Raw genomic sequence first — 27,505 nt, forward strand, 5'->3', positions numbered from 1 at the left:
TATCCCATATACCCTGCTCTATGATCTGTGCCAAAAGTCAAAGCATTACCTTTGAAAGAGGATGAAAGTTGAGGAGAAATGGTCAGTAAACAATAAACCACCCAAAAAAGGCAGGCACACAAGTAGCAAAGGAAGGAGCTGAGTTATCCCGAAGGCCAACTCTGTCCAACTGATTTTCGTTGGCGCGCTCCTCAGGATACCGGATGGGTGCCACATCTCTGCCCCTTTGTGACATGGGGTCCCATGGAACCACATGGAACCACATGGAACCACATGGTTCTTGGGCACAGGAGCCCACATGGCACGTCCGCCAGGTGCAAGCCACTGGACCTCCCCCCATGCTGGTGGCAAAGGGCTAGTCATCCTCTGACAGAGCTCCCACACCTTCCCTGAGCCACACGGCCTGATGAGTAAAAGCCTGCTCAGGGTTGTAACTGAGCCAGGTCACAGCTTTCCTGGCCCCCAAGACGCTGAGGGTTTCACTTCCACTTCTATCAGTGAGACTCTTAGCAAAGCACCTGGACTCTTATGGGTTCATTTCCAATTAATTTCATCTGCCCCCAGGGTACAACCGTGGGCTGACCCTGAACTGGGACTGCCAAAGGAACCCTTCAGAGGCTGCGCTGGGAGGACCTTGGCTGGCTGCTGGCCCCCACCCAGCTGCTGTCTTGTCCTCAAGCTCTGAAAACGTTCCTGGATGGCTTTTTAGCAGCTTCACATTTACTCCTGCCGCTCGGGTTGGTTAGGTTTTGATCAGCCGCAACTTTAGCCAGACTCCCACTCTGGATGGTGATAAGGGAAAATGTTAAGTTGCTATTGAGAAAATGTTACGCTGCTATTGATAAGGGAAAATTTTAAGCTGCACAGTCCAATAAGTGAAATTTTAAGGTTCGTGTGCTGTCGCTAAGACAGCAGCCATGTGCTGGTGAGCAGCCAATGGGGAGTTACCCAGAGGCAGCCAATGGGAAAGCTGTGTGATGGTGCGAAGGGGCAGCCAGTGGGAAAGTGTGCAGTGTAGCAAAGGGTAACCCGTAGACAACCAATGGGACACCGAGTGGACGGGCAGCCCATGAGGAACCGTTGCCAGGGGAAGATGCTGAGGGACTGAGTGAGGTGAGAAGTTCAGAGAGAGGAAGACTTTGAGCCTTCATCCCTTACGACCACCCGAGACAACCACCAGAGAGAAGCGCGCAGGCTCCAGGAGGCGTGTCCCGAGATTTACATAGAACACTGTCCACTCTCGGGTAGTTCATGAAGATGTAAAAATGTGCAATGAATCTGTATGACCTAATTGTATAAAACGGAAGCTATGATGGGCGAGGGCACGCGCGTGTTAGGCGGAGCTATCCCCCGCACGTCCGGCGCCGAAATAAACAAATACCAGCTTAATAGCACCTGTGGCTATTGAGTTTTACTGCTGTTGCCTTTTCCTGGCATCAATGGATAGAGACAGTTTTGTCCGTGCTGCACTTGGCCTATGTTGTTTTGGGCTTGTTGGAAATCATAAAACTTTTCTAATTTTTTTAGTGTTCCTGATTAACTTTTTGATTAGTTGTTTTTAACACACATCATAGGCGGTGCGTTCAGCCTTAAATCAACTTTAGCCAGCATGGAGTAAAAATTGTCATAAGCTCCTTTGTGAGAACACAGCCTGGGAAAAGTACTAAAACTGTAAGTTTTGTTGAAGTTAACCCTGTTATGCTTCAGTGGAGAAAGCCTGCCAGAGAAAGACGTCCTGTTGAAGGAGGAGATCTGGAACACAAGATTTATGGACTACAAGGACCTTCTGCAGAAGCCAGCAGATAAAGAAGAAGACTAACAAAGGCTCAGCATTTGTGTCAGAAAATGCCTAGGGGAGGGAAAATATACAAAAAAGATTAAAGATATGAAGTTATTACAGTAGAAAGTGAGAAATTAATAACCAATACCGCATAGAATACTACTTAATGAAAGGGAGTGAGTGATGTAATTTGGAAGCAATGAACATTAATTTCTTTGTTTGCCAAATCTGTATAAATAGGTGAAAAGCAGTGTCTTGCTGTCAGTATGGAGGCAGGATTTTTGTCAGCCACATGCACACCCAGGGTTGCAAATAAAAGTAATCACTTGCTTTCTAACACTAAAAAGCCAATTTGTTAGAGGGTCCTATTTATCCTGACAGTTTCAGAGGTGTTTAGCAACAGGCAGTCCTCTGGACACCTGGTGTAACCTCTGCTCAGCAGGCAGATAGTGTTTCTCATGCTCCAAGGATGCAGCTGGTTGTCATTTAACACCACTTGAACTGGCTGGTTTGGCCCCTGCCTGGAATGGGGCATCCAGTTTTACTCAGTTCTTCTCAGGACAGGTGGTTTTACTCCTGCCCAGCTCAGCACAGTTCATATGGCTCCTGCTGCACTCCGAGGTGTTTCTTCTTTTCTACTTGGGGCATCCAGCTAGGGCATGACTTTGCTTGGATGGCTTTTTTCATCACGTCTTGCAGTCGCTGGTTTTATCCCTGTCATCCTTGGGGAGGCTCCTTGTATCCCTTACCCAGACAAAGTATCTGCATTTACTCCTGCATTACACCTCTCAGGTGACGTTTTATGCCCCTGCCCTAACCTGATGTCTAGGTCCTGTATTACCGTCCTCCCAGAAGCACTTCAGGAGCTCTCTGATGAAGACAGTCAACAATGGCAATCGTGAACAGTGCCTCTGCTCCTGCCTCCTGCTCATATGGGGGCATTTTAGGACGTAAACAGCTGTGCTCTGTGACCAAGCGGGTCCTACATGAGTCCCCTTTGCCCTCATCGTCAGTCCCTGAAGGTCCAGTGCGCCGGGAAGACCCCTTCTCCCCCTCCCTATCAGCCTTCACATTTCCAGGCACCAGGCCGACTCCTTTGCTCCTCACAGGCCTTGCAGGTCACAGGCACCTGCCTGCCAGGTTGTGATGGCCTCACAGCAGCACAGGGCAGCACAGCAGCACACAGAGCCCCATCTTAATACCAAACAGACTCTTCTCCCCTGAAAGGGCCACTCATGTTCTGTTAACGTGTTTCAAGGCTAGATTAAGATTGTTATATTGACATGACAAACCAAGGATTAGGATGTGCCCTGGCCTGCAGAGTGATCAGGTCCAGGTGATCAGGCATCATAAGCTGAGCTGTGCTCTACAATTCGGTGCTAAAGGGCTTACAAAATCTTGCTATGCTGGTGCTGCTTATAGAAATCTTGTGCTACTCCAATCATGGTATTCTGGGCTATAGTGATCATAACATGACGTTAAAAAAAATGAAGCTTTAATTGTAACTATGACTCAGTGCCATCATCATTCTGCCAAGGCTATCCTCATGAACCCGTCTGTCACCGCAGTGTCAGGTGATAGCCCTGACCAAAAGGGGACAGGGGGAGGTGCAGAACAACTGTCCATAAGTGTCCCTTGGCTCAGGGGATATGCAGGGCAGCAGGGATCCGTGCTGGTCCCCTTTCCTCCTTTCCCCTTCCGGGTGACACTGACCAAGGCCCCAGCACCTGCTGCCACGAGCTGTACACAGCTCCCCTGATGTTCAAGGTCTGACAAGCTTAATAAAACAGCTCCCACCAGAGATTTGGTGTGATCCCCCTGATCTGAGGGGAAACTGTGTCTATGGGGGAGGAAGGTATGCTTTCTGCACCTCATTTAAGGCTGGAGCCATTTTGCGCAGTGCTTTTTGTGCCCTTTTGTTCCTCCCTTTAAGCAGTTCAGTTGCCCCGCTACTTTTATAATAAAATCGCCTTACCAGCTGCACCCAGAAAAGTTGTGGAGGTCTTTATTCAAGCGCCGACCTCCGCACTGGGTGGTACCTGCTACTCCTCAGGGGATTGGACAGAGCCATTCGTTGGTGTGAGTTTGGCATTCCCCACCCAAACTGCTGCAGGAGTGCCAAGCTATTTTGAGGAATGGGGAGTTGTTACAAAGACTTGACCGGAGCCCTGCTTAGAGGGGCTGGGAGAGGTCCAGCAGCATGGAGTGAGCCTGGCCAGTGCAGAGGGGCCCCGAGCAGGAGATGAAATCTCTTGCAGAGAGGCGCCACTTGCCACAACAGCAAACGGGGAAATCTTCCTCTCCCTTCAGGTCAGAGGTAGAAGTGGATGTGATCAGTGGTGTTCAATCCCCCTGCAATGTGGAGGTGGAGATCCAAACAACCTATAAACAGGCTGGCTCGAGCAAGGAAAGGCTGGGATGCTGCAACAATTATTGTGGCATGGTACTAAGGCAGGCCTGGTAAATCCAGATCAGATGCTCTGGCACCTCTGTTAGGAGGCAAAGTCATCCCAAGGGCTGGAGGCTTCTGCCCAGATGATGTCAGGAGGGGCTGCACTCACTGGTGTCTCTGAAGGTGTGAATCTCTCTGTGATTCTCCTGGTTCTTGTGCCATTTCCCAAACAACATGGGCAGGAGGAGGGCTTTGCTGTCGCTTATGGGAGAAACCGGCCTCTGGCTTTAGAGTGTTTTGAGAAAGTCCAGGTCAGACCTGCTTCATTTTCTAATGAGGGAAGTTGTCTTCCTCCATAGGCTGAAAAAGCCAGGAGCAAGTTACCATGTGTGTACATTCACATACTTTCCTTTTGCTGTGCATAGGGGCTTTGGTCCCGTGGAAATGCATGGGGCAGAGGACAGGGGACCTTGGGATCAGGTGACAATCTTGGCTACAGGAATGTTTCAGGATTCTTGTCTGCAAGCTGCAGTTGAGTGCATCGTATCACTACTGAACCAGAGATGCTCCCCTGCCGCTCCCATCAAGTGGACTTGCTTTTGGGGGTCTTGTATTCCTTTCTTATTGTCTTTCACGAATCCAGGGAAGAATGTGTGCGACCTTCTGGTTCTTCCCCTCACCTAATCCCCTAGCTGCTTTTTTGAAGGCCTCTTGCAGAACCTGATACTGAAGCAGTGCTTTCAGGGTTACCCAGCGACTCTGAGAAACTGGAGGGGGAGAGATCACAGATTCAGTGCTGCTTGTGGTCAGGGACTAACAGAATGGCAAGCAGCTGGCTCACTGGAGAGAGATTTCTAGCTAAATGAAGCTAAATCTCTTATCCACAAACTTCTGATTCAAGTCCAGGCAGTTCTCTCTAGACTGGCCAATGAGGCTGATGAGGCCTGAAACCAAATCTTCCTTCCTGGGGCATTTCAAAAGAGCCAGCCATACTGAAATCAGGAGCTTTTCTACATGTGCTTGATGAGCTCAGCTGGCTCAACATCTGTAAGTTTTCTTTTTTCAGACCCCATTGACGATGTGCATGGTGACCTCCTGGGATCCCATGGCAAAACGAACCTTCTTTGCACCTGCGAGTGTAGCATCTTCACCTTGCACTCCCTTCCTGGAGCAGTAGGTGCTGGCACAGCAGCCATTCATCTCCAGGGAGTCCCCAGGGTTGTGAGGGGGGATGAAGCTAGGTGGGCAGCAGATCGCAGTCAGAGGCCATGGAACAGGTTGGACATGAACTTGGGGAGACAAAGTGAGGTTCATCCCATATTAAAAGCCTCTATGGCCCATGAGGAGACAGCAAATCTCCCTCTGGAGAGCCCAGGTCAGGAATATACCCGCATCCATCATCGTAATGTCTCTCCATCTTGTTTGCAGACAAACCTCCTGTTAAAACTACCAGAGCTTCCAAGCTGACTGCAGGCAGCAGTTGTAGAGCCCACGGCACCAGCTCATAGGTCAGCAAGGAGTGCCTTTCAGATGCTGCCTCTCTCCCTTGTAGATCTCTCTGTGCTGCCCCAGTCTTTCTGATCTGCCTCATCCTTTACTTTTCCACCCTGCTCCCTGCCATTGCTTGTGAAGGAGTTATCTGCAATACCTTTGGGCACCGGGAGCCCAGAGACTGAAGCTTTCCGGCAAGAGCCCCAGGCCTGTACAGCAGCTGTAAATTTCCCTTGTAAGAGCACTATCATCTTTCATCCCAGTGTTCATTTAGCCTCATTGTCTATGTTGTACAATGTGGCTGCTTCAGAGAGCCCCTGTGGTCCTTCCACCTCTCACTGCCTGGCCTGGCTGTCCTCAGGGCATCTTGCCAAGCTCTCGTGTGGTGCTGCTGACCCCCGGGCTCGTGTCTATATCTTTTCTAGAAGACGGTTTTTTTCAGCAAACGCCCTGTGGAGGACAGCAAAGCTGCAGAGATGAGCCCCCATGTCAGGAGAGAGCCTGGCTGTCCCAAGAGCTGGTGCTGATGGGGGCCAAAACTGCCCCTGGTCTCACCCCATCCCAGTCAGCAGTGGGATATCAGGATTGAACTGTGAAGTTTGTTAACTCCTCTGCAGCATCCCTGTGGGGTGGGGAAGACGGCAGGGGAGCGGCTGGATGGTGAGAGAAGGGCTTCCAGGTGTTCTGGATGAGATGAAGCAAAGCCATGGGGGCCACGCGCTGCTGCAGCCCAGCCTTCCTGGGTGCACTTCAGGAAAAGTGTTCTAAGAAAGACCTTCACTCAAAGCAATGGCCTTGGGTTTTCTGGCTGCTTTTCCCAGAGGAAGCAGCATGTCAGCAAAGGAATCAAAGCTCAGGGGATTTCCAGTGAGAAGGACACTGGGAGGGGTATGTATTCTTGGGTATGTATTCTTCCATCCCATAAAAAGCGCAAAAATGGGCCGGAGTGAGAGGTGAGGGATTTCCAAAGTCTGCTCATCTCTGATGTCTCCCCTCCCTGGCATGGAGGGATCCAGTGCCTCCGGTGCAGACCCGAAAGCTGTGCTGCAGATCCTGAAGGTGATTGTCCTGCTTCTGGTCAGGACAGTGTTAATTTTTGCAGTATCCAGGAGGGGGCACAGCCAGGACATAGAGGTTATTCCTCATTTTGTCAAGGATGGGGGAAGGGGTCTCTTCCAGGTTGTGTGCGTGGGGGCAAAGTTGGGCACCAACTGGTGAGCAATCATGTGTGAGTCATTTGCCTCCCTTGTACACTCTGTTATTAGTATTGTTTCTGTTACTGTTCTGTTGCTGTACTGTTTTCTTTTTTCATTGCCGTTTCCAGTAAATTGTTCTTATCTCAGCCTGCGATCTTTACCTTTTGTGCCTGCAATTCTCCTGTCCAGCCTGCCTCAGGATGGAGGGGGAGTGGGAAGGGAAGGAGGAGTGGGAAGTGAGCGAGTGGCGCACGATTTGCATGGTTTCAGTGAGAACACTAAATTATGGAACACCCGTCTTAAACACATCATCGTGGCTAGGCTTCGCAAACGAAGATTTAAGAAGGCTCTATCCACATTTGTTACAAGCAGGCTGGTGGCTTATGAGGCCAATGCGAGATAGACATATCCGATTGCAAAAGGCACAGCAGAAAGACTCCCTAGGTGGTATATTCTGCAAGACGTGATTCTTTCTCCCTTGTCTTTTCTCCTCGAGAGTGATTCTGCGTGCGTTCTCAAAGGAAACAGCAGCGTTATAGATGGTGTGTCTCCAGGCCTCCCGATTTGAGGCCAGAGTAGACCAGTTATGTTGATTGATATGGCCGAGGCTGAGATGTTTGTAGCTATAATTGTCTACAATGTGGAATAAATAATTCTGATTACAGTATTTTAGTATTTATTTTTTTTATTTTAATAATATTTATTATAACATTACTATCTATTGCTGAATATATATAACATGTAATAATGTATTATAAAATATTACTTCTATATATATTTCTATATATATTTATATATATATTTCTTTATTTCTATATATATCTCTACATATATATATTCTATATTTCTATATATATTTCTATATTTCTATATATATTTTCTCTCTATATATTCTATATTTCCATATATATTTCTATATTTCTAATAATATTTCTATACTATTATAACTATCATCTACTTAGATAAATCATTCACTCAGGTCTGAGAAGGCGTGTCGAAAACAAGGATGCCTTCGCTAATAAATGCAGTGCTAGTCTTCCGTTCTGCTTGAGCCAGGGCCATAATCCAACGCCATCATTGCCAGAGTGCCCTGAATGCTTGTCTGATGTGAATCTCTGGGGCATGGAAACCCTCCTCTTCGTCTCTGAAGGGCGGTAGTCTGTGTACTGCACAATCTCTACTTAATATTTGTTTTGTTAGCTTTAATATAATTGCTTCAACACTGCTTCCAAATACTGCACTATGTTTCTAGCTATAATTATCTACAACGTGGAATAGATAACTGATTCAAGTATTTTAGTATCTACTATTTTATTATTTTAATAATATTTATTATAACATTACTATCTATTGCTGAATATATATAACATGTAATAATGTATTAAAAAATATTACTTCTCTATATATTTCTATAATATATTTCTATATATATTTCTATATTTCTCTCTCTATATTCTATATTTCTGTATATATTTCTATATTTCTAATAATATTTCTATATTATTGTAACTATCATCTACTTAGATAAATCATTCACTCATGTTTGAGAAGGCGTGTCGAAAACAAGGATGCCTTTGCTAATAAACGCAGTGCTAGTCTTCCGTTCTGCTTGAGCCAGGGCCATAATCCAACGCCATCATTGCCAGAGTGCCCTGAATGCTTGTCTGACGTGAATCTCTAGGGCATGGAAACCCTCCTCTTCTTCTCTGAAGGGTGGTAGTCTGTGTACTGCACAAACCGGCTGTGGCAATCATAGCCCCGCCATGTTGATCTTCTCTGCTCTCTCTGCCTCTGTCGGGTTTGCTCCCGAGCAGCCTGGAGCATGAGAGCCTGCTTGGAGCTGGCTTTGGAGGGCCCTGGAACTGCAGTATTCACTAAGACTTGGTCACAACGTGGAGGACTTGTTCTCTCCCTCTTTCTCTTCCTCAGTGAGCGGTCATAGTCTGTGTCCTGCACAAACCGGCTGCGAAGGTTGTAAGTTCCCCGCACAGATCTGCTTGGCTCCCTCTGCCTCAGCAAGGTTTGCTCCTGAGCAGCCCTGGGAGCGGGAGCCCACTGGCAGATCCTCTTGGAAGGCCTTGCAGCTGTGCTATCCCTAGGACCACAGTCACGACTTGGAGGACCAGTTCTTCTCTCTGAAGAGTCATCATAGTCTGTGGTGTCCACAGACCAGCTGCGCAGATCCCTGCCCCACAGAGGGGATCTGCTCCGGCATCGCTTCCGGCCAGTGTACTTCATGCCCTGCAAAGAGAGCTGTGGAGAGTTCCTGCCCTTTTCTCCTGAAAGGATCAGAGCAGTGGGGAACCCCTACAAGTTCTGGGACGGGACAGTTTGGGGCCTCCAAAAGGCTCTTTTGGAGGGCTACTAAGACCAAAAGGCCAGAGGCGCACAAAAGGGATGGATCCAGGTGGGATGCTTGGAGAGGGAGCAGCGTTGTGGCTGTGAAGAAAGGTGCGGTGTGTGAGGGGTAAAAGAGAAATGCTGAGATCCCAGAAAGAAATCCACTATTCCTCTGATGCCCTGACCCATGACCCCAAAGTTACCTTAGTCCTACCAGTCAGACCCTGTGGTCCAACAGAGCCCGCCTGCTTGCTGCTGGCCACACACTGACTGAGGAAGGAAGGGGTATGTGATGGTGCCAGGGAGGAAGAAGCCCTTTCTCCAATTCTCAGATCAGAGCATCTGGAGAAAAACAAAAGAGTGATCTCAGTTTAGAGCTGTTGTTGCAACCTCCTCTGGGGTTCAGTCATTTTCTCAGAGAGGTTTCTATGACAGAGAGAAGACTTAACCAAGGACACTAATGGGAAACTCAGCTAGGGTCTTCCCACCAAGTTTGCCTCTGTCCCAACAAAAACCTCATCTCTATACCTCCCACAGCCTCCATTTCATAAATTCACAGATTTGTTTGGGTTGCAAGGGACCTTTATCTTTATCTTGTTCCACCCCGCTGTGGTGGGCAGGAACACCCTCCACTATTCCAAGGTTTCTCCAAGCCCTGTCCAACCTGGCCTTGAACACTTCCAGGGGTGGGGCACCCACAGATGCTGTGGCAACCTGTGCCAGTGTCTCAGCACCCTTACAGCAAAGAATTCCTTCCCAATATCTAATGTAAACCTGCCCTCTGTTAGCTGAAAACTGATAGCCTTCATCCTGTCACTACATTCCCTGGCAAATGGTGCCTCCCCATCTTTCCTGGAGGTCCTCTTTAAGTCCTCTTATCTACAAGAGTCAACATCAGAGACCAGGCAAGTAGCAGATTACATCCGGGCCGCAGCCTGAAGCCCAGTAAAGGACAGACACGGAGTAGTTCAGATTTGACAGCACTGAATGATGCAGGTAGTAATTTCATTTGATGAGAAAAACACTCAGGAAGGTGAGAAGCACAACTGCAAATGAGGAAAAGGAAATGTATTCTGAACATATTTGAATCCTGGTTATTACCTGGCATAGAACAGCAGGTAGGCTTGCTGCCTGAGAACTGTGTCAATGGAACGCAGCTCCACAGATTCATCGTCCATCCGGTACCACAATCCATTGCTGGCCTGTAAAAAAAAGGCAAGGATCTCTCCATGGTTTCTCTCCAAAAACACAGGTAGAAAACTGCCAAACCGAGAGCATGTCAAAACAAATGCAGTCCAGCCACTAAGGAGGCCTTCTGCCCCAAAACTTTGGCTGTCAGTAACACTGACAGGAAAGTTTATCTTCCCCAGCACACATTTTTCCCCATTGGGAAGGAAGTCGCTCTTTTACCTTTGTGTAGCAGAAATAGTGTCCTCCATGACAGCTGACACCACTGTGCACCAGGACAGCATATAAGGAGTAGAGGAGGGGTTCTCCGTCTGCCTGAGACATGTATGGGCAAAGATCCAAGTACTCCGGATACTCTACAACCTATGGAGAGACCAAGAGGGCTCAGAAATGACCCTGGTCTGTGACATGAAATAGCCTACCAAGTGCGGGGGCCAGTCCAGGTGTATCAATACATCTCTGGGGCTCATGAGCACTTGGTTTTCCATAAAGCAGCATATAATCGTTTGGGTGGCAGGAAACCGTTCTCAGTCAAAGCAGCCCTATCAGAGCACAGTGCTTGCCTGTCTTCCCACAGGAACTTTCCACTCCCCAGAAGGGACCACAAAAAACCCAACACAAGCAGCTTGTGACAAGCATCCTGCTTTAGGAAATCTGCTTCTTGAAGAGAAAGCTGCACACCAATAGTGTACAAACCTTGCTGATCTTCCCACCAGTGAAGCAGTCAAACCTCTTCAGACACACAGTGAGAACCTTGGGTGCACAGTGGACAGTGAACCTCTTAGTGGCGGCAACATTCTTCTCACACCTTGAAACCAAGCACAGAGCACAGCGCTGAAATGCACCCTATCTTCCACCAAGGCAGTCAGACAACCTTTCTTGTCTCGTGCATCCTTATGCTATTTTAAGGCAATTTGGTGCCATATTTAAAACAAACAAACAAACAAACAAACAAAGGAAAAACCCCAACCCCCCCCCCAAAAAAAACCCAGACAAACAAAACTGTGTCTCATCAGTGTGCAGTAAACTTCCACGAGAAGATGACTTCTGCTCAATGACTTGTAGCCCCCTCACACAGAGCCTAGTGTTAATATGTTGATAGTAATCATCTTACTTGCTACATTTAAAGCAGTTTTCACCATCCAGGCGCTCAGGTCTTACAAAGTCCTCCAGAGCTGCAGTGAGGGATGAGGCTGCCTGGAGAATTGAGAAACCGGTGCACTGAGCTACAGGAAATGCCCTCGCCCAAACATTTTCCAGGAGCTGACAAGAAAACCCCTGTAGCTGATGCTGAGGAGACCCGCCATGAATCTGCAAGCTGTATCCAGAAGGAGCCAGAAAGAGAGTGTGGTGCTGAACATTTCCCCTGTCCCAGAGGTTCTCAGGGGCAATCAAGAGCTCCCTCTCTGTACCACCTCCCATTGAGCTACTGATGTTATGTAGGGTCACCAGCAGCGAAAACAATCCAACCCATCAGCCTGGAAGCCAGACAGGTGTTGAAGGAGGGCAAAGGGAAGAAGGATGAGGATATGTCAAGGGTGCAGAGCGCATAATGGGTGCTTGTCCAGCTTCAAGCCAGCACCTACAGAGAGACCAGTGCCATGGCCTCTGCAGGAGGACAACATCCGTTCCCCTTTCCATCCACGACCAAGACCTCTGGTGTTCGCAGTATATGCTTTCGGGGCAAATGTGTTGACTCTGAAAAGCCTTGCGATGTCTTGAAGCACAACGGCAAAACCTCTTACTTTGATATCCAAAGGGACATCCAGGAAGGCCTCATAGGAATCAGAAATGGCTTTGCAGCTGAAGCAGATGACTGGAAGGAAAAATCAAAATGCCGAGCAATGGTGAGTTGAACGATGGTACTGCTCTGTGTTCATTGTACCTGTCCTGCTAGTCCCAGGACCAGCTGTTGGGCACAGGCAGACAGAAGGGCACAGGCAGTGCCAAGGAGAGCAGTAGTTGTAGAAACATACCTCTGGATCTCAGAAAGCCTCCAAATATTTGATGGACAATGGTAGTAGATTGAGATGATATGTCCAAGCTGGAAACAAGTAGTAAGACAGAGCATTACTTCCTCCAAGCCCCAGCTGGAGGTTTTCCTTGATGAGGCCACATCAAGGAGTCCAAAGGGCTCAGAACTTTGTAAAGGTAACTTGCTTGTGCTTACTCGTTGCTTGCACTCAGACAAGCTCTCTGCATGGCATTGACAGTACAGCATAAGAAGTCATGGGCATCTTCCTCCCTGCCAAGCTGAAAATGTTCTCCTATGACTAAGAAACAGGAAGTTAGTAGTTGTCTCATACAGGAAGGGAAGAAAACCTGTCAAAGAACCTGAAATCACATACATCTGAAACCCCGGAGAACAGCCAAAGGCAGGATGGCACTGACTGAGGAATGCAGGACCTTGTTAACATGCGCTTCCATGATGCACATCATGCAGAAGCCTTGTTGGCGACCTGAGGAGGGAGGGAGAGAAGGTCCTCTGGTGAGCAAAATATCCCTATGGTGGAATACTCCTCTTCTTCCACTCCCACTCCAGTGCAATATGCCACTCCTCCCAGTGTTTCAACAAGCACGGGACGTTTTAGTGCATAGAAAATGTTCTTCAGAGGAATGCTAAACTGAGGTTTTAACTTGCAGGAATAGAGACCCAGAGCTAGAAAGATGTGCCTTCATGAAGAATAAGACAGCTGGATAGGACAGGTGGCTCCAGAGTGTACAAAGAACACAAGTTCTGGGGCTGGCAAAGGGCTGCTTTTCTCCTAAATCAAATTTCAGGTTCTGGGAATCCTTAGGATTTGATTAACAGATTTACAAGGAGATGTCCCTAAGAGTACTCACAGGCCTGGCTGTGCTCCCGGGAGAGCAGATAGTTGGCCAGCGGCGGGGTGTATGTCAGGCATTGCAGGACAGCATTAAGGAAGCATGTGTTGCCCACATTGCGGAGTCCTGCTCCAGCACTCTGTCTTTGCTGCCAGACCATGCAAATCTTCTCTGGGGGAAAGAGGATCCTTTGTGGCGGAGTCATTCCCTCGGCAATGACTGCAGGGAAATTCCATTTGAAAAGAGATGAAATGAGGCACAAAGGCATATTTAAACAGTGAGGTCTCTACAGGAGCACTCAGGACCATCTGCTTTAACTGCCAACCCAACAACATCAGGGGAAGCTTAAACTGTGCCATTTAAATTTACTGTTTTGGAAAAATCCATTCCCCTGTTTACGTTGCTGAGAGTCCAACAAACCCGCAATCTGATTTCTGGGCCGCAGGCTACCTTCCTTTCTCAGTAGAGTTCTAGCCTGGATTATCAGTGAAGCCATCCCTTTTCCTGACTGTAACTTGTTGAAAACAAGTAAATACTGAGCACGGAAGGTAACCCAAAGGATGGCAGACCTCTCTACGAGCAATGGCAGCTTTCAAAGTCTTGTACCTAGTGTCAGAGGAGTGACAAAAGGTGTTTTCCTGGGTCTAATTGTAAACACGGGGGTCAGTTTGACTGCTCTCAGGAAACATCCCAGAGATCACTCTAGGTTGTGAGCACATCATTCTGGGATTTGACCACCAGCCATGTCACTTGTCTGTGGCAGTTCACAAAGTCCAAACCTGCTGGTGAAGCTATTACTCACAGGAGTCGTTCCCTGCTGTGGCCATTGCCTCTCTCAGGAAGAGAGTGCAATGCTTTAGATGACCAAGGATGTCTTTCTCTCCAGAAAGAGAACAGCACCAATCCCGTCACCTAATTGCAAAGAAATTACTGTAGCTCACCGAAAGTATAAAAACTCTAAATAAACGCAGAACGGCATCCACCACCAAGTCTTTCAGTGGTGCCTGTAACTGCTGCTGAGCTGCAGCTCACGCCCTTATGATCAGTCGCGGGGCACCAACTCACAGCAGGTTCAAAGGCCCTTTTGAAATGCTCCAATGTATGTTACCTTCTCTGAAGAGGCCCTGCTGCTCTCCTGACACTGCTTCAGCAGCAGAGCCCTCTGGCTTTCCCACCTCCTAGGAGTGACCATCTTTCAGCCACTACTTTAACTGCTACCTTTGCTGCTCTCCTTTTTCTGCCTCCCTCCCTCCCACAGCAATCAAGGTGGGCTGAGCCCATCCCCTCAGACTACAGTCACCTCCCTGCTTACCTATCCTAGGCTATGGAAAAAACCAAGAATCAGCAAACTGGAATTCTAACCTAGGTCATACCTGGCCAGCCTATAAAAGTCGTTTATAGCTCAGCCTACAGCTAGGAAGGTATAAATCAGCCTATACTTTTATCCCATATACCCTGCTCTATGATCTGTGCCAAAAGTCAAAGCATTACCTTTGAAAGAGGATGAAAGTTGAGGAGAAATGGTCAGTAAACAATAAACCACCCAAAAAAGGTAGGCACACAAGTAGCAAAGGAAGGAGCTGAGTTATCCCGAAGGCCAACTCTGTCCAACTGATTTTCGTTGGCGCGCTCCTCAGGATACCGGATGGGTGCCACATCTCTGCCCCTTTGTGACATGGGGTCCCATGGAACCACATGGAACCTCATGGAACCACATGGTTCTTGAGCACAGGAACCCACATGGCACGTCCGCCAGGTGGAAGCCACTGGACCTCCCCCCATGCTGGTGGCAAAGGGCTAGTCATCCTCTGACAGAGCTCCCACGCCTTCCCTGAGCCACACGGCCTGATGAGTAAAAGCCTGCTCAGGGCTGTAACTGAGCCAGGTCACAGCTTTCCTGGCCCCCAAGACGCTGAGGGTTTCACTTCCACTTCTATCAGTGAGACTCTTAGCAAAGCACCTGGACTCTTATGGGTTCATTTCCAATTAATTTCATCTGCCCCCAGGGTACAACCGTGGGCTGACCCTGAACTGGGACTGCCAAAGGAACCCTTCAGAGGCTGCGCTGGGAGGACCTTGGCTGGCTGCTGGCCCCCACCCAGCTGCTGTCTTGTCCTCAAGCTCTGAAAACGTTCCTGGATGGCTTTTTAGCAGCTTCACATTTACTCCTGCCGCTCGGGTTGGTTAGGTTTTGATCAGCCGCAACTTTAGCCAGACTCCCACTCTGGATGGTGATAAGGGAAAATGTTAAGTTGCTATTGAGAAAATGTTACGCTGCTATTGATAAGGGAAAATTTTAAGCTGCACAGTCCAATAAGTGAAATTTTAAGGTTCGTGTGCTGTCGCTAAGATAGCAGCCATGTGCTGGTGAGCAGCCAATGGGGAGTTACCCAGAGGCAGCCAATGGGAAAGCTGTGTGATGGTGCGAAGGGGCAGCCAGTGGGAAAGTGTGCAGTGTAGCAAAGGGTAACCCGTAGACAACCAATGGGACACCGAGTGGACGGGCAGCCCATGAGGAACCGTTGCCAGGGGAAGATGCTGAGGGACTGAGTGAGGTGAGAAGTTCAGAGAGAGGAAGACTTTGAGCCTTCATCCCTTACGACCACCCGAGACAACCACCAGAGAGAAGCGCGCAGGCTCCAGGAGGCGTGTCCCGAGATTTACATAGAACACTGTCCACTCTCGGGTAGTTCATGAAGATGTAAAAATGTGCAATGAATCTGTATGACCTAATTGTATAAAACGGAAGCTATGATGGGCGAGGGCACACGCGTGTTAGGCGGAGCTATCCCCCGCACGTCCGGCGCCGAAATAAACAAATACCAGCTTAATAGCACCTGTGGCTATTGAGTTTTACTGCTGTTGCCTTTTCCTGGCATCAATGGATAGAGACAGTTTTTCCGTGCTGCACTTGGCCTATGTTGTTTTGGGCTTGTTGGAAATCATAAAACTTTTCTAATTTTTTTAGTGTTCCTGATTAACTTTTTGATTAGTTGTTTTTAACACACATCATAGGCGGTGCGTTCAGCCTTAAATCAACTTTAGCCAGCATGGAGTAAAAATTGTCATAAGCTCCTTTGTGAGAACACAGCCTGGGAAAAGTACTAAAACTGTAAGTTTTGTTGAAGTTAACCCTGTTATGCTTCAGTGGAGAAAGCCTGCCAGAGAAAGATGTCCTGTTGAAGGAGGAGATCTGGAACACAAGATTTATGGACTACAAGGACCTTCTGCAGAAGCCAGCAGATAAAGAAGAAGACTAACAAAGGCTCAGCATTTGTGTCAGAAAATGCCTAGGGGAGGGAAAATATACAAAAAAGATTAAAGATATGAAGTTATTACAGTAGAAAGTGAGAAATTAATAACCAATACCACATAGAATACTAATTAATGAAAGGGAGTGAGTGATGTAATTTGGAAGCAATGAACATTAATTTCTTTGTTTGCCAAATCTGTATAAATAGGTGAAAAGCAGTGTCTTGCTGTCAGTATGGAGGCAGGATTTTTGTCAGCCACATGCACACCCAGGGCTGCAAATAAAAGTAATCACTTGCTTTCTAACACTAAAAAGCCAATTTGTTAGAGGGTCCTATTTATCCTGACAGTTTCAGAGGTGTTTAGCAACAGGCAGTCCTCTGGACACCTGGTGTAACCTCTGCTCAGCAGGCAGATAGTGTTTCTCATGCTCCAAGGATGCAGCTGGTTGTTATTTAACACCACTTGAACTGGCTGGTTTGGCCCCTGCCTGGAATGGGGCATCCAGTTTTACTCAGTTCTTCTCAGGACAGGTGGTTTTACTCCTGCCCAGCTCAGCACAGTTCATATGGCTCCTGCTGCACTCCGAGGTGTTTCTTCTTTTCTACTTGGGGCATCCAGCTAGGGCATGACTTTGCTTGGATGGCTTTTTTCATCACGTCTTGCAGTCGCTGGTTTTATCCCTGTCATCCTTGGGGAGGCTCCTTGTATCCCTTACCCAGACAAAGTATCTGCATTTACTCCTGCATTACACCTCTCAGGTGACGTTTTATGCCCCTGCCCTAACCTGATGTCTAGGTCCTGTATTACCGTCCTCCCAGAAGCACTTCAGGAGCTCTCTGATGAAGACAGTCAACAATGGCAATCGTGAACAGTGCCTCTGCTCCTGCCTCCTGCTCATATGGGGGCATTTTAGGACGTAAACAGCTGTGCTCTGTGACCAAGCGGGTCCTACATGAGTCCCCTTTGCCCTCATCGTCAGTCCCTGAAGGTCCAGTGCGCCGGGAAGACCCCTTCTCCCCCTCCCTATCAGCCTTCACATTTCCAGGCACCAGGCCGACTCCTTTGCTCCTCACAGGCCTTGCAGGTCACAGGCCCCTGCCTGCCAGGTTGTGATGGCCTCACAGCAGCACAGGGCAGCACAGCAGCACACAGAGCCCCATCTTAATACCAAACAGACTCTTCTCCCCTGAAAGGGCCACTCATGTTCTGTTAACGTGTTTCAAGGCTAGATTAAGATTGTTATATTGACATGACAAACCAAGGATTAGGATGTGCCCTGGCCTGCAGAGTGATCAGGTCCAGGTGATCAGGCATCATAAGCTGAGCTGTGCTCTACAATTCGGTGCTAAAGGGCTTACAAAATCTTGCTATGCTGGTGCTGCTTATAGAAATCTTGTGCTACTCCAATCATGGTATTCTGGGCTATAGTGATCATAACATGACGTTAAAAAAAATGAAGCTTTAATTGTAACTATGACTCAGTGCCATCATCATTCTGCCAAGGCTATCCTCATGAACCCGTCTGTCACCGCAGTGTCAGGTGATAGCCCTGACCAAAAGGGGACAGGGGGAGGTGCAGAACAACTGTCCATAAGTGTCCCTTGGCTCAGGGGATATGCAGGGCAGCAGGGATCCGTGCTGGTCCCCTTTCCTCCTTTCCCCTTCCGGGTGACACTGACCAAGGCCCCAGCACCTGCTGCCACGAGCTGTACACAGCTCCCCTGATGTTCAAGGTCTGACAAGCTTAATAAAACAGCTCCCACCAGAGATTCGGTGTGATCCCCCTGATCTGAGGGGAAACTGTGTCTATGGGGGAGGAAGGTATGCTTTCTGCACCTCATTTAAGGCTGGAGCCATTTTGCGCAGTGCTTTTTGTGCCCTTTTGTTCCTCCCTTTAAGCAGTTCAGTTGCCCCGCTACTTTTATAATAAAATCGCCTTACCAGCTGCACCCAGAAAAGTTGTGGAGGTCTTTATTCAAGCGCCGACCTCCGCACTGGGTGGTACCTGCTACTCCTCAGGGGATTGGACAGAGCCATTCGTTGGTGTGAGTTTGGCATTCCCCACCCAAACTGCTGCAGGAGTGCCAAGCTATTTTGAGGAATGGGGAGTTGTTACAAAGACTTGACCGGAGCCCTGCTTAGAGGGGCTGGGAGAGGTCCAGCAGCATGGAGTGAGCCTGGCCAGTGCAGAGGGGCCCCGAGCAGGAGATGAAATCTCTTGCAGAGAGGCGCCACTTGCCACAACAGCAAACGGGGAAATCTTCCTCTCCCTTCAGGTCAGAGGTAGAAGTGGATGTGATCAGTGGTGTTCAATCCCCCTGCAATGTGGAGGTGGAGATCCAAACAACCTATAAACAGGCTGGCTCGAGCAAGGAAAGGCTGGGATGCTGCAACAATTATTGTGGCATGGTACTAAGGCAGGCCTGGTAAATCCAGATCAGATGCTCTGGCACCTCTGTTAGGAGGCAAAGTCATCCCAAGGGCTGGAGGCTTCTGCCCAGATGATGTCAGGAGGGGCTGCACTCACTGGTGTCTCTGAAGGTGTGAATCTCTCTGTGATTCTCCTGGTTCTTGTGCCATTTCCCAAACAACATGGGCAGGAGGAGGGCTTTGCTGTCGCTTATGGGAGAAACCGGCCTCTGGCTTTAGAGTGTTTTGAGAAAGTCCAGGTCAGACCTGCTTCATTTTCTAATGAGGGAAGTTGTCTTCCTCCATAGGCTGAAAAAGCCAGGAGCAAGTTACCATGTGTGTACATTCACATACTTTCCTTTTGCTGTGCATAGGGGCTTTGGTCCCGTGGAAATGCATGGGGCAGAGGACAGGGGACCTTGGGATCAGGTGACAATCTTGGCTACAGGAATGTTTCAGGATTCTTGTCTGCAAGCTGCAGTTGAGTGCATCGTATCACTACTGAACCAGAGATGCTCACCTGCCGCTCCCATCAAGTGGACTTGCTTTTGGGGGTCTTGTATTCCTTTCTTATTGTCTTTCACGAATCCAGGGAAGAATGTGTGCGACCTTCTGGTTCTTCCCCTCACCTAATCCCCTAGCTGCTTTTCTGAAGGCCTCTTGCAGAACCTGATACTGAAGCAGTGCTTTCAGGGTTACCCAGCGACTCTGAGAAACTGGAGGGGGAGAGATCACAGATTCAGTGCTGCTTGTGGTCAGGGACTAACAGAATGGCAAGCAGCTGGCTCACTGGAGAGAGATTTCTAGCTAAATGAAGCTAAATCTCTTATCCACAAACTTCTGATTCAAGCCCAGGCAGTTCTCTCTAGACTGGCCAATGAGGCTGATGAGGCCTGAAACCAAATCTTCCTTCCTGGGGCATTTCAAAAGAGCCAGCCATACTGAAATCAGGAGCTTTTCTACATGTGCTTGATGAGCTCAGCTGCCTCAACATCTGTAAGTTTTCTTTTTTCAGACCCCATTGACGATGTGCATGGTGACCTCCTGGGATCCCATGGCAAAACGAACCTTCTTTGCACCTGCGAGTGTAGCATCTTCACCTTGCACTCCCTTCCTGGAACAGTAGGTGCTGGCACAGCAGCCATTCATCTCCAGGGAGTCCCCAGGGTTGTGAGGGGGGATGAAGCTAGGTGGGCAGCAGATCGCAGTCAGAGGCCATGGAACAGGTTGGACATGAGCTTGGGGAGACAAAGTGAGGTTCATCCCATATTAAAAGCCTCTATGGCCCATGAGGAGACAGCAAATCTCCCTCTGGAGAGCCTAGGTCAGGAATATACCCGCATCCATCATCGTAATGTCTCTCCATCTTGTTTGCAGACAAACCTCCTGTTAAAACTGCCAGAGCTTCCAAGCTGACTGCAGGCAGCAGTTGTAGAGCCCACGGCACCAGCTCATAGGTCAGCAAGGAGTCCCTTTCAGATGCTGCCTCTCTCCCTTGTAGATCTCTCTGTGCTGCCCCAGTCTTTCTGATCTGCCTCATCCTTGACTTTTCCACCCTGCTCCCTGCCATTGCTTGTGAAGGAGTTATCTGCAATGCCTTTGGGCACCGGGAGCCCAGAGACTGAAGCTTTCCGGCAAGAGCCCCAGGCCTGTACAGCAGCTGTAAATTTCCCTTGTAAGAGCACTATCATCTTTCATCCCAGTGTTCATTTAGCCTCATTGTCTATGTTGTACAATGTGGCTGCTTCAGAGAGCCCCTGTGGTCCTTCCAACTCTCTCTGCCTGGCCTGGCTGTCCTCAGGGCATCTTGCCAAGCTCTCGTGTGGTGCTGCTGACCCCTGGGCTCGTGTCTATATCTTTTCTAGAAGACGGTTTTTTTCAGCAAACGCCCTGTGGAGGACAGCAAAGCTGCAGAGATGAGCCCCCATGTCAGGAGAGAGCCTGGCTGTCCCAAGAGCTGGTGCTGATGGGGGCCAAAACTGCCCCTGGTCTCACCCCATCCCAGTCAGCAGTGGGATATCAGGATTGAACTGTGAAGTTTGTTAACTCCTCTGCAGCATCCCTGTGGGGTGGGGAAGACAGGGCAGGGGAGCGGCTGGATGGTGAGAGAAGGGCTTCCAGGTGTTCTGGATGAGATGAAGCAAAGCCATGGGGGCCACGCACTGCTGCAGCCCAGCCTTCCTGGGTGCACTTCAGGAAAAGTGTTCTAAGAAAGACCTTCACTCAAAGCAATGGCCTTGGGTTTTCTGGCTGCTTTTCCCAGAGGAAGCAGCATGTCAGCAAAGGAATCAAAGCTCAGGGGATTTCCAGTGAGAAGGACACTGGGAGGGGTATGTATTCTTGGGTATGTATTCTTCCATCCCATAAAAAGCGCAAAAATGGGCCGGAGTGAGAGGTGAGGGATTTCCAAAGTCTGCTCATCTCTGATGTCTCCCCTCCCTGGCATGGAGGGATCCAGTGCCTCCGGTGCAGACCCGAAAGCTGTGCTGCAGATCCTGAAGGTGATTGTCCTGCTTCTGGTCAGGACAGTGTTAATTTTTGCAGTATCCAGGAGGGGGCACAGCCAGGACATAGAGGTTATTCCTCATTTTGTCAAGGATGGGGGAAGGGGTCTCTTCCAGGTTGTGTGCGTGGGGGCAAAGTTGGGCACCAACTGGTGAGCAATCATGTGTGAGTCATTTGCCTCCCTTGTACACTCTGTTATTAGTATTGTTTCTGTTACTGTTCTGTTGCTGTACTGTTTTCTTTTTTCATTGCCGTTTCCAGTAAATTGTTCTTATCTCAGCCTGCGATCTTTACCTTTTGTGCCTGCAATTCTCCTGTCCAGCCTGCCTCAGGATGGAGGGGGAGTGGGAAGGGAAGGAGGAGTGGGAAGTGAGCGAGTGGCGCACGATTTGCATGGTTTCAGTGAGAACACTAAATTATGGAACACCCGTCTTAAACACATCATCGTGGCTAGGCTTCGCGAACGAAGATTTAAGAAGGCTCTATCCACATTTGTTACAAGCAGGCTGGTGGCTTATGAGGCCAATGCGAGATAGACATATCCGATTGCAAAAGGCACAGCAGAAAGACTCCCTAGGTGGTATATTCTGCAAGACGTGATTCTTTCTCCCTTGTCTTTTCTCCTCGAGAGTGATTCTGCGTGCGTTCTCAAAGGAAACAGCAGCGTTATAGATGGTGTGTCTCCAGGCCTCCCGATTTGAGGCCAGAGTAGACCAGTTATGTTGATTGATATGGCCGAGGCTGAGATGTTTGTAGCTATAATTGTCTACAACGTGGAATAAATAATTCTGACTAAAGTATTTTAGTATTTATTATTTTATTATTTTAATAACATTTATTATAACATTACTATCTATTGCTGAATATATATAACATGTAATAATGTATTATAAAATATTACTTCTATATATATTTCTATATATATTTATATATATATTTCTTTATTTCTATATATATCTCTACATATATATATTCTATATTTCTATATATATTTCTATATTTCTATATATACTTCTCTCTATATATATTCTATATTTCCATCTATACTTCTATATTTCTAATAATATTTCTATACTATTATAACTATCATCTAAGATAAATCATTCACTCAGGTCTGAGAAGGCGTGTCGAAAACAAGGATGCCTTTGCTAATAAACGCAGTGCTAGTCTTCCGTTCTGCTTGAGCCAGGGCCATAATCCAACGCCATCATTGCCAGAGTGCCCTGAATGCTTGTCTGACGTGAATCTCTGGGGCATGGAAACCCTCCTCTTCTTCTCTGAAGGGCGGTAGTCTGTGTACTGCACAATCTCTACTTAATATTTGTTTTGTTAGCTTTAATATAATTGCTTCAACACTGCTTCCAAATACTGCACTATGTTTCTAGCTATAATTATCTACAACGTGGAATAGATAACTCTGATTAAACTATTTTAGTATTTACTATTTTATTATTTTAATAATATTTATTATAACATTACTATCTATTGCTGAATATATAAAACATGTAATAATGTATTAAAAAATATTACTTCTCTATATATTTCTATATTATATTTCTCTATATATTTCTATATTTCTCTGTATATTTCTATATATATTTCCATATTTCTCTCTCTCTATATTCTATATTTCTATATATATTTCTATATTTCTAATAATATTTCTATATTATTGTAACTATCATCTACTTAGATAAATCATTCACTCATGTTTGAGAAGGCGTGTCGAAAACAAGGATGCCTTTGCTAATAAACGCAGTGCTAGTCTTCCGTTCTGCTTGAGCCAGGGCCATAATCCAACGCCATCATTGCCAGAGTGCCCTGAATGCTTGTCTGACGTGAATCTCTGGGGCATGGAAACCCTCCTCTTCTTCTCTGAAGGGTGGTAGTCTGTGTACTGCACAAACCTGGCTGTGGCAATCATAGCCCCGCCATGTTGATCTTCTCTGCTCTCTCTGCCTCTGTCGGGTTTGCTCCCGAGCAGCCTGGAGCATGAGAGCCTGCTTGGAGCTGGCTTTGGAGGGCCCTGGAACTGCAGTATTCACTAAGACTTGGTCACAACGTGGAGGACTTGTTCTCTCCCTCTTTCTCTTCCTCAGTGAGCGGTCATAGTCTGTGTCCTGCACAAACCGGCTGCGAAGGTTGTAAGTTCCCCGCACAGATCTGCTTGGCTCCCTCTGCCTCAGCAAGGTTTGCTCCTGAGCAGCCCTGGGAGCGGGAGCCCACCGGCAGATCCTCTTGGAAGGCCTTGCAGCTGTGCTATCCCTAGGACCACGGTCACGACTTGGAGGACCAGTTCTTCTCTCTGAAGAGTCATCATAGTCTGTGGTGTCCACAGACCAGCTGCGCAGATCCCTGCCCCACAGAGGGGATCTGCTCCGGCACCGCTTCCGGCCAGTGTACTTCATGCCCTGCAAAGAGAGCTGTGGAGAGTTCCTGCCCTTTTCTCCTGAAAGGATCAGAGCAGTGGGGAACCCCTACAAGTTCTGGGACAGGACAGTTTGGGGCCTCCAAAAGGCTCTTTTGGAGGGCTACTAAGACCAAAAGGCCAGAGGCGCACAAAAGGGATGGATCCAGGTGGGATGCTTTGAGAGGGAGCAGCGTTGTGGCTGTGAAGAAAGGTGCGGTGTGTGAGGGACAAAAGAGAAATGCTGAGATCCCAGAAAGAAATCCACTATTCCTCTGATGCCCTGACCCACGACCCCAAAGTTACCTTAGTCCTACCAGTCAGACCCTGTGGTCCAACAGAGCCCGCCTGCTTGCTGCTGGCCACACACTGACTGAGGAAGGAAGGGGCATGTGATGGTGCCAGTGAGGAAGAAGTCCTTTCTCCAATTCTCAGATCAGAGCATCTGGAGAAAAACAAAAGAGTGATCTCAGTTTAGAGCTGTTGTTGCAACCTCCTCTGGGGTTCAGTCATTTTCTCAGAGAGGTTTCTATGACAGAGAGAAGACTTAACCAAGGACACTAATGGGAAACTCAGCTAGGGTCTTCCCACCAAGTTTGCCTCTGTCCCAACAAAAACCTCATCTCTATACCTCCCACAGCCTCCATTTCATAAATTCACAGACTTGTTTGGGTTGCAAGGGACCTTTAACTTTATCTTGTTCCACCCCGCTGTGGTGGGCAGGAACACCCTCCACTATTCCAAGGTTTCTCCAAGCCCTGTCCAACCTGGCCTTGAACACTTCCAGGGGTGGGGCACCCACAGATGCTGTGGCAACCTGTGCCAGTGTCTCAGCACCCTTACAGCAAAGAATGCTGTGGCAACCTGTGCCAGTGTCTCAGCACCCTTACAGCAAAGAATTCCTTCCCAATATCTAGTGTAAACCTGCCCTCTGTTAGCTGGAAACTGATAGCCTTCATCCTGTCACTACATTCCCTGACAAATGGTGCCTCCCCATCTTTCCTGGAGGTCCTCTTTAAGTCCTCTTATCTACAAGAGTCAACATCAGAGACCAGGCAAGTAGCAGATTCCATCCGGGCCGCAGCCTGAAGCCCAGTAAAGGACAGACACGGAGTAGTTCAGATTTGACAGCACTGAATGATGCAGGTAGTAATTTCATTTGATGAGAAAAACACTCAGGAAGGTGAGAAGCACAAGTGCAAATGAGGAAAAGGAAATGTATTCTGAACATATTTGAATCCTGGTTATTACCTGGCATAGAACAGCAGGTAGGCTTGCTGCCTGAGAACTGTGTCAATGGAACGCAGCTGCACAGATTCATCGTCCATCCGGTACCACAATCCATTGCTGGCCTGTAAAAAAAAGGCAAGGATCTCTCCATGGTTTCTCTCCAAAAACACGGGTAGGAAACTGCCAAACCGAGAGCATGTCAAAACAAATGCAGTCCAGCCACTAAGGAGGCCTTCTGCCCCAAAACTTTGCCTGTCAGTAACACTGACAGGAAAGTTTATCTTCCCCAGCACACATTTTTCCCCATTGGGAAGGAAGTTGCTCTTTTACCTTTGTGTAGCAGAAATAGTGTCCTCCATGACAGCTGACACCACTGTGCACCAGGACAGCATATAAGGAGTAGAGGAGTGGTTCTCCATCTGCCTGAGACATGTATGGGCGAAGATCCAAGTACTCCGGATACTCTACAACCTATGGAGAGACCAAGAGGGCTCAGAAATGACCCTGGTCTGTGACATGAAATAGCCTACCAAGTGCAGGGGCCAGTCCAGGTGTATCAATACATCTCAGGGGCTCATGAGCACTTGGTTTTCCATAAAGCAACATAAAATCGTTTGGGTGGCAGGAAACCCTTCTCAGTCAAAGCAGCCCTATCAGAGCACAGTGCTTGCCTGTCTTCCCACAGGAACTTTCCACTCCCCAGAAGGGACCACAAAAAACCCAACACAAGCAGCTTGTGACAAGCATCCTGCTTTAGGAAATCTGCTTCTTGAAGAGAAAGCTGCACACCAATAGTGTACACACCTTGCTGATCTTCCCAGCAGTGAAGCAGTCAAACCTCTTCAGACACACAGTGAGAACCTTGGGTGCACAGTGGACAGTGAACCTCTTAGTGGCGGCAACATTCTTCTCACACCTTGAAACCAAGCACAGAGCACAGCGCTGAAATGCACCCTATCTTCCACCAAGGCAGTCAGACAACCTTTCTTGTCTCGTGCATCCTTATGCTATTTTAAGGCAATTCGCTGCCATATTTAAAACAAACAAACAAACAAACAAACAAACAAACAAACAAAGAAAAAACCCCAACCCCCCTCCCCCAAAAAAACAGACAAACAAAACTGTGTCTCATCAGTGTGCAGTAAACTTCCACGAGAAGATGACTTCTGCTCAATGACTTGTAGCCCCCTCCCACAGAGTCTAGTGTTAATATGTTGTTAGGAATCATCTTACTTGCTACATTGAAAGCAGTTTTCACCATCCAGGTGCTCAGGTGTTACAAAGTCCTCCAGAGCTGCAGGGAGGGATGAGGCTGCCTGGAGAATTGAGAAATCGGTGCACTGAGCTACAGCAAATGCCCTGGCCCAAACATTTTCCAGGAGCTGACAAGAAAACCCCTGTAGCTGATGCTGAGGAGACCCGCCATGAATCTGCAAGCTGTATCCAGAAGGAGCCAGAAAGAGAGTGTGGTGCTGAACATTTCCCCTGTCCCAGAGGTTCTCAGGGGCAATCAAGAGCTCCCTCTCTCTATCACCTGCCATTGAGCTACTGCTGTTATTATGTAGGGTCATCAGTAGTGAAAACAATCCAACCCATCAGCCTGGAAGCCAGACAGGTGTTGAAGGAGGGCAAAGGAAAGAAGGATGAGGATATGTCAAGGGTGCAGAGCGCATAATGGGTGCTTGTCCAGCTTCAAGCCAGCACCTACAGAGAGACCAGTGCCATGGCCTCTGCAGGAGGACAACATCCGTTCCCCTTCCCATCCACGACCAAGACCTCTGGTGTTCACAGTCTATGCTTTCAGGACAAATGTGTTGACTCTGAAAAGCCTTGCCATGTCTTGAAGCACAACTGCAAAACCTCTTACTTTGATATCCAAGGGGACATCCAGGAAGGCCTCATAGGAATCAGAAATGGCTTTGCAGCTGAAGCAGATGACTGGAAGGAAAAATCAAAATGCCGAGCAATGGTGAGCTGAACGATGGTCCTGCTTTGTGCTCATTGTACCTGTCCTGCTAGTCCCAGGGCCAGCTGTTGGGCACAGGCAGACAGAAGGGCACAGGCAGTGCCAAGGAGAGCAGCTGTTGTAGAAACATACCTCTGGATCTCAGAAAGCCTCCAAATATTTGATGGACAATGGTAGTAGATTGAGATGATATGTCCAAGCTGGAAACAAGTAGTAAGACAGAGCATTACTTCCTCCAAGCCCCGGCTGGAGGTTTTCCTTGATGAGGCCACATCAAGGAGTCCAAAGGGCTCAGAACTTTGTAAAGGTAACTTGCTTGTGCTTACTCGTTGCTTGCACTCAGACAAGCTCTCTGCATGGCATTGACAGTACAGCATAAGAAGTCATGGGCATCTTCCTCCCTGCCAAGCTGAAAATGTTCTCCTATGACTAAGAAACAGGAAGTTAGTAGTTGTCTCCTACAGGAAGGGAAGAAAACCTGTCAAAGAACCTGAAATCACATACATCTGAAAGCCCTGAG

The 27,505-nt window shown here is 48.0% G+C and overlaps 2 protein-coding genes across 2 annotated transcripts in view; both read right to left on the reverse strand.

Moving 5' to 3' along the window:
* The window catches only part of LOC115308156 (ubiquitin carboxyl-terminal hydrolase 42-like), a 30,221-nt gene that overhangs the window by 586 nt on the left and 2,130 nt on the right, over positions 1-27,505 (reverse strand). The window contains exons 2-12 of the mRNA XM_029965980.1: positions 14,016-14,125; positions 13,232-13,432; positions 12,736-12,846; positions 12,558-12,660; positions 12,364-12,431; positions 12,133-12,203; positions 11,502-11,584; positions 11,084-11,195; positions 10,610-10,750; positions 10,301-10,401; positions 9,414-9,541 (exon numbers count right to left, since the gene is read on the reverse strand). Coding sequence (XP_029821840.1) covers positions 9,414-9,541; positions 10,301-10,401; positions 10,610-10,750; positions 11,084-11,195; positions 11,502-11,584; positions 12,133-12,203; positions 12,364-12,431; positions 12,558-12,660; positions 12,736-12,846; positions 13,232-13,432; positions 14,016-14,040 — 1,144 coding nt within the window. The 5' untranslated portion in view covers positions 14,041-14,125. The remainder of the gene's footprint in view (positions 1-9,413; positions 9,542-10,300; positions 10,402-10,609; positions 10,751-11,083; positions 11,196-11,501; positions 11,585-12,132; positions 12,204-12,363; positions 12,432-12,557; positions 12,661-12,735; positions 12,847-13,231; positions 13,433-14,015; positions 14,126-27,505) is intronic.
* On the reverse strand, positions 19,889-26,560 carry LOC108639204 (ubiquitin carboxyl-terminal hydrolase 42-like). Its single transcript, XM_029965990.1, has 5 exons — positions 26,253-26,560; positions 25,824-25,935; positions 25,350-25,490; positions 25,041-25,141; positions 19,889-20,063 (listed from the first exon to the last, which is right to left on the reverse strand). Exons 1-5 carry the CDS (start codon positions 26,558-26,560, stop codon positions 19,889-19,891), a joined length of 837 nt encoding a protein of 278 aa, XP_029821850.1.

Source organism: Manacus vitellinus, unplaced genomic scaffold, assembly GCF_001715985.3.
Source record: "Manacus vitellinus isolate BGI_N305 unplaced genomic scaffold, ASM171598v3 ctg7180002429988_pilon, whole genome shotgun sequence".
NCBI lineage: Eukaryota > Metazoa > Chordata > Aves > Passeriformes > Pipridae > Manacus > Manacus vitellinus.

Coding starts and splice junctions, on each gene's coding strand:
- LOC108639204 (XM_029965990.1), bottom strand. CDS start 26,560: ATGGCAGGTGATAGAGAGAGGGAGCTCTTGATTGCCCCTGAGAACCTC. Junction 25,936..26,252: donor AACTGCTTTCAATGTAGCAA/GTAAGATGATTC, acceptor CTTGGTTTCAAG/GTGTGAGAAGAATGTTGCCG. Junction 25,142..25,349: donor ACTATTTCTGCTACACAAAG/GTAAAAGAGCAA, acceptor TTTTTTTTACAG/GCCAGCAATGGATTGTGGTA.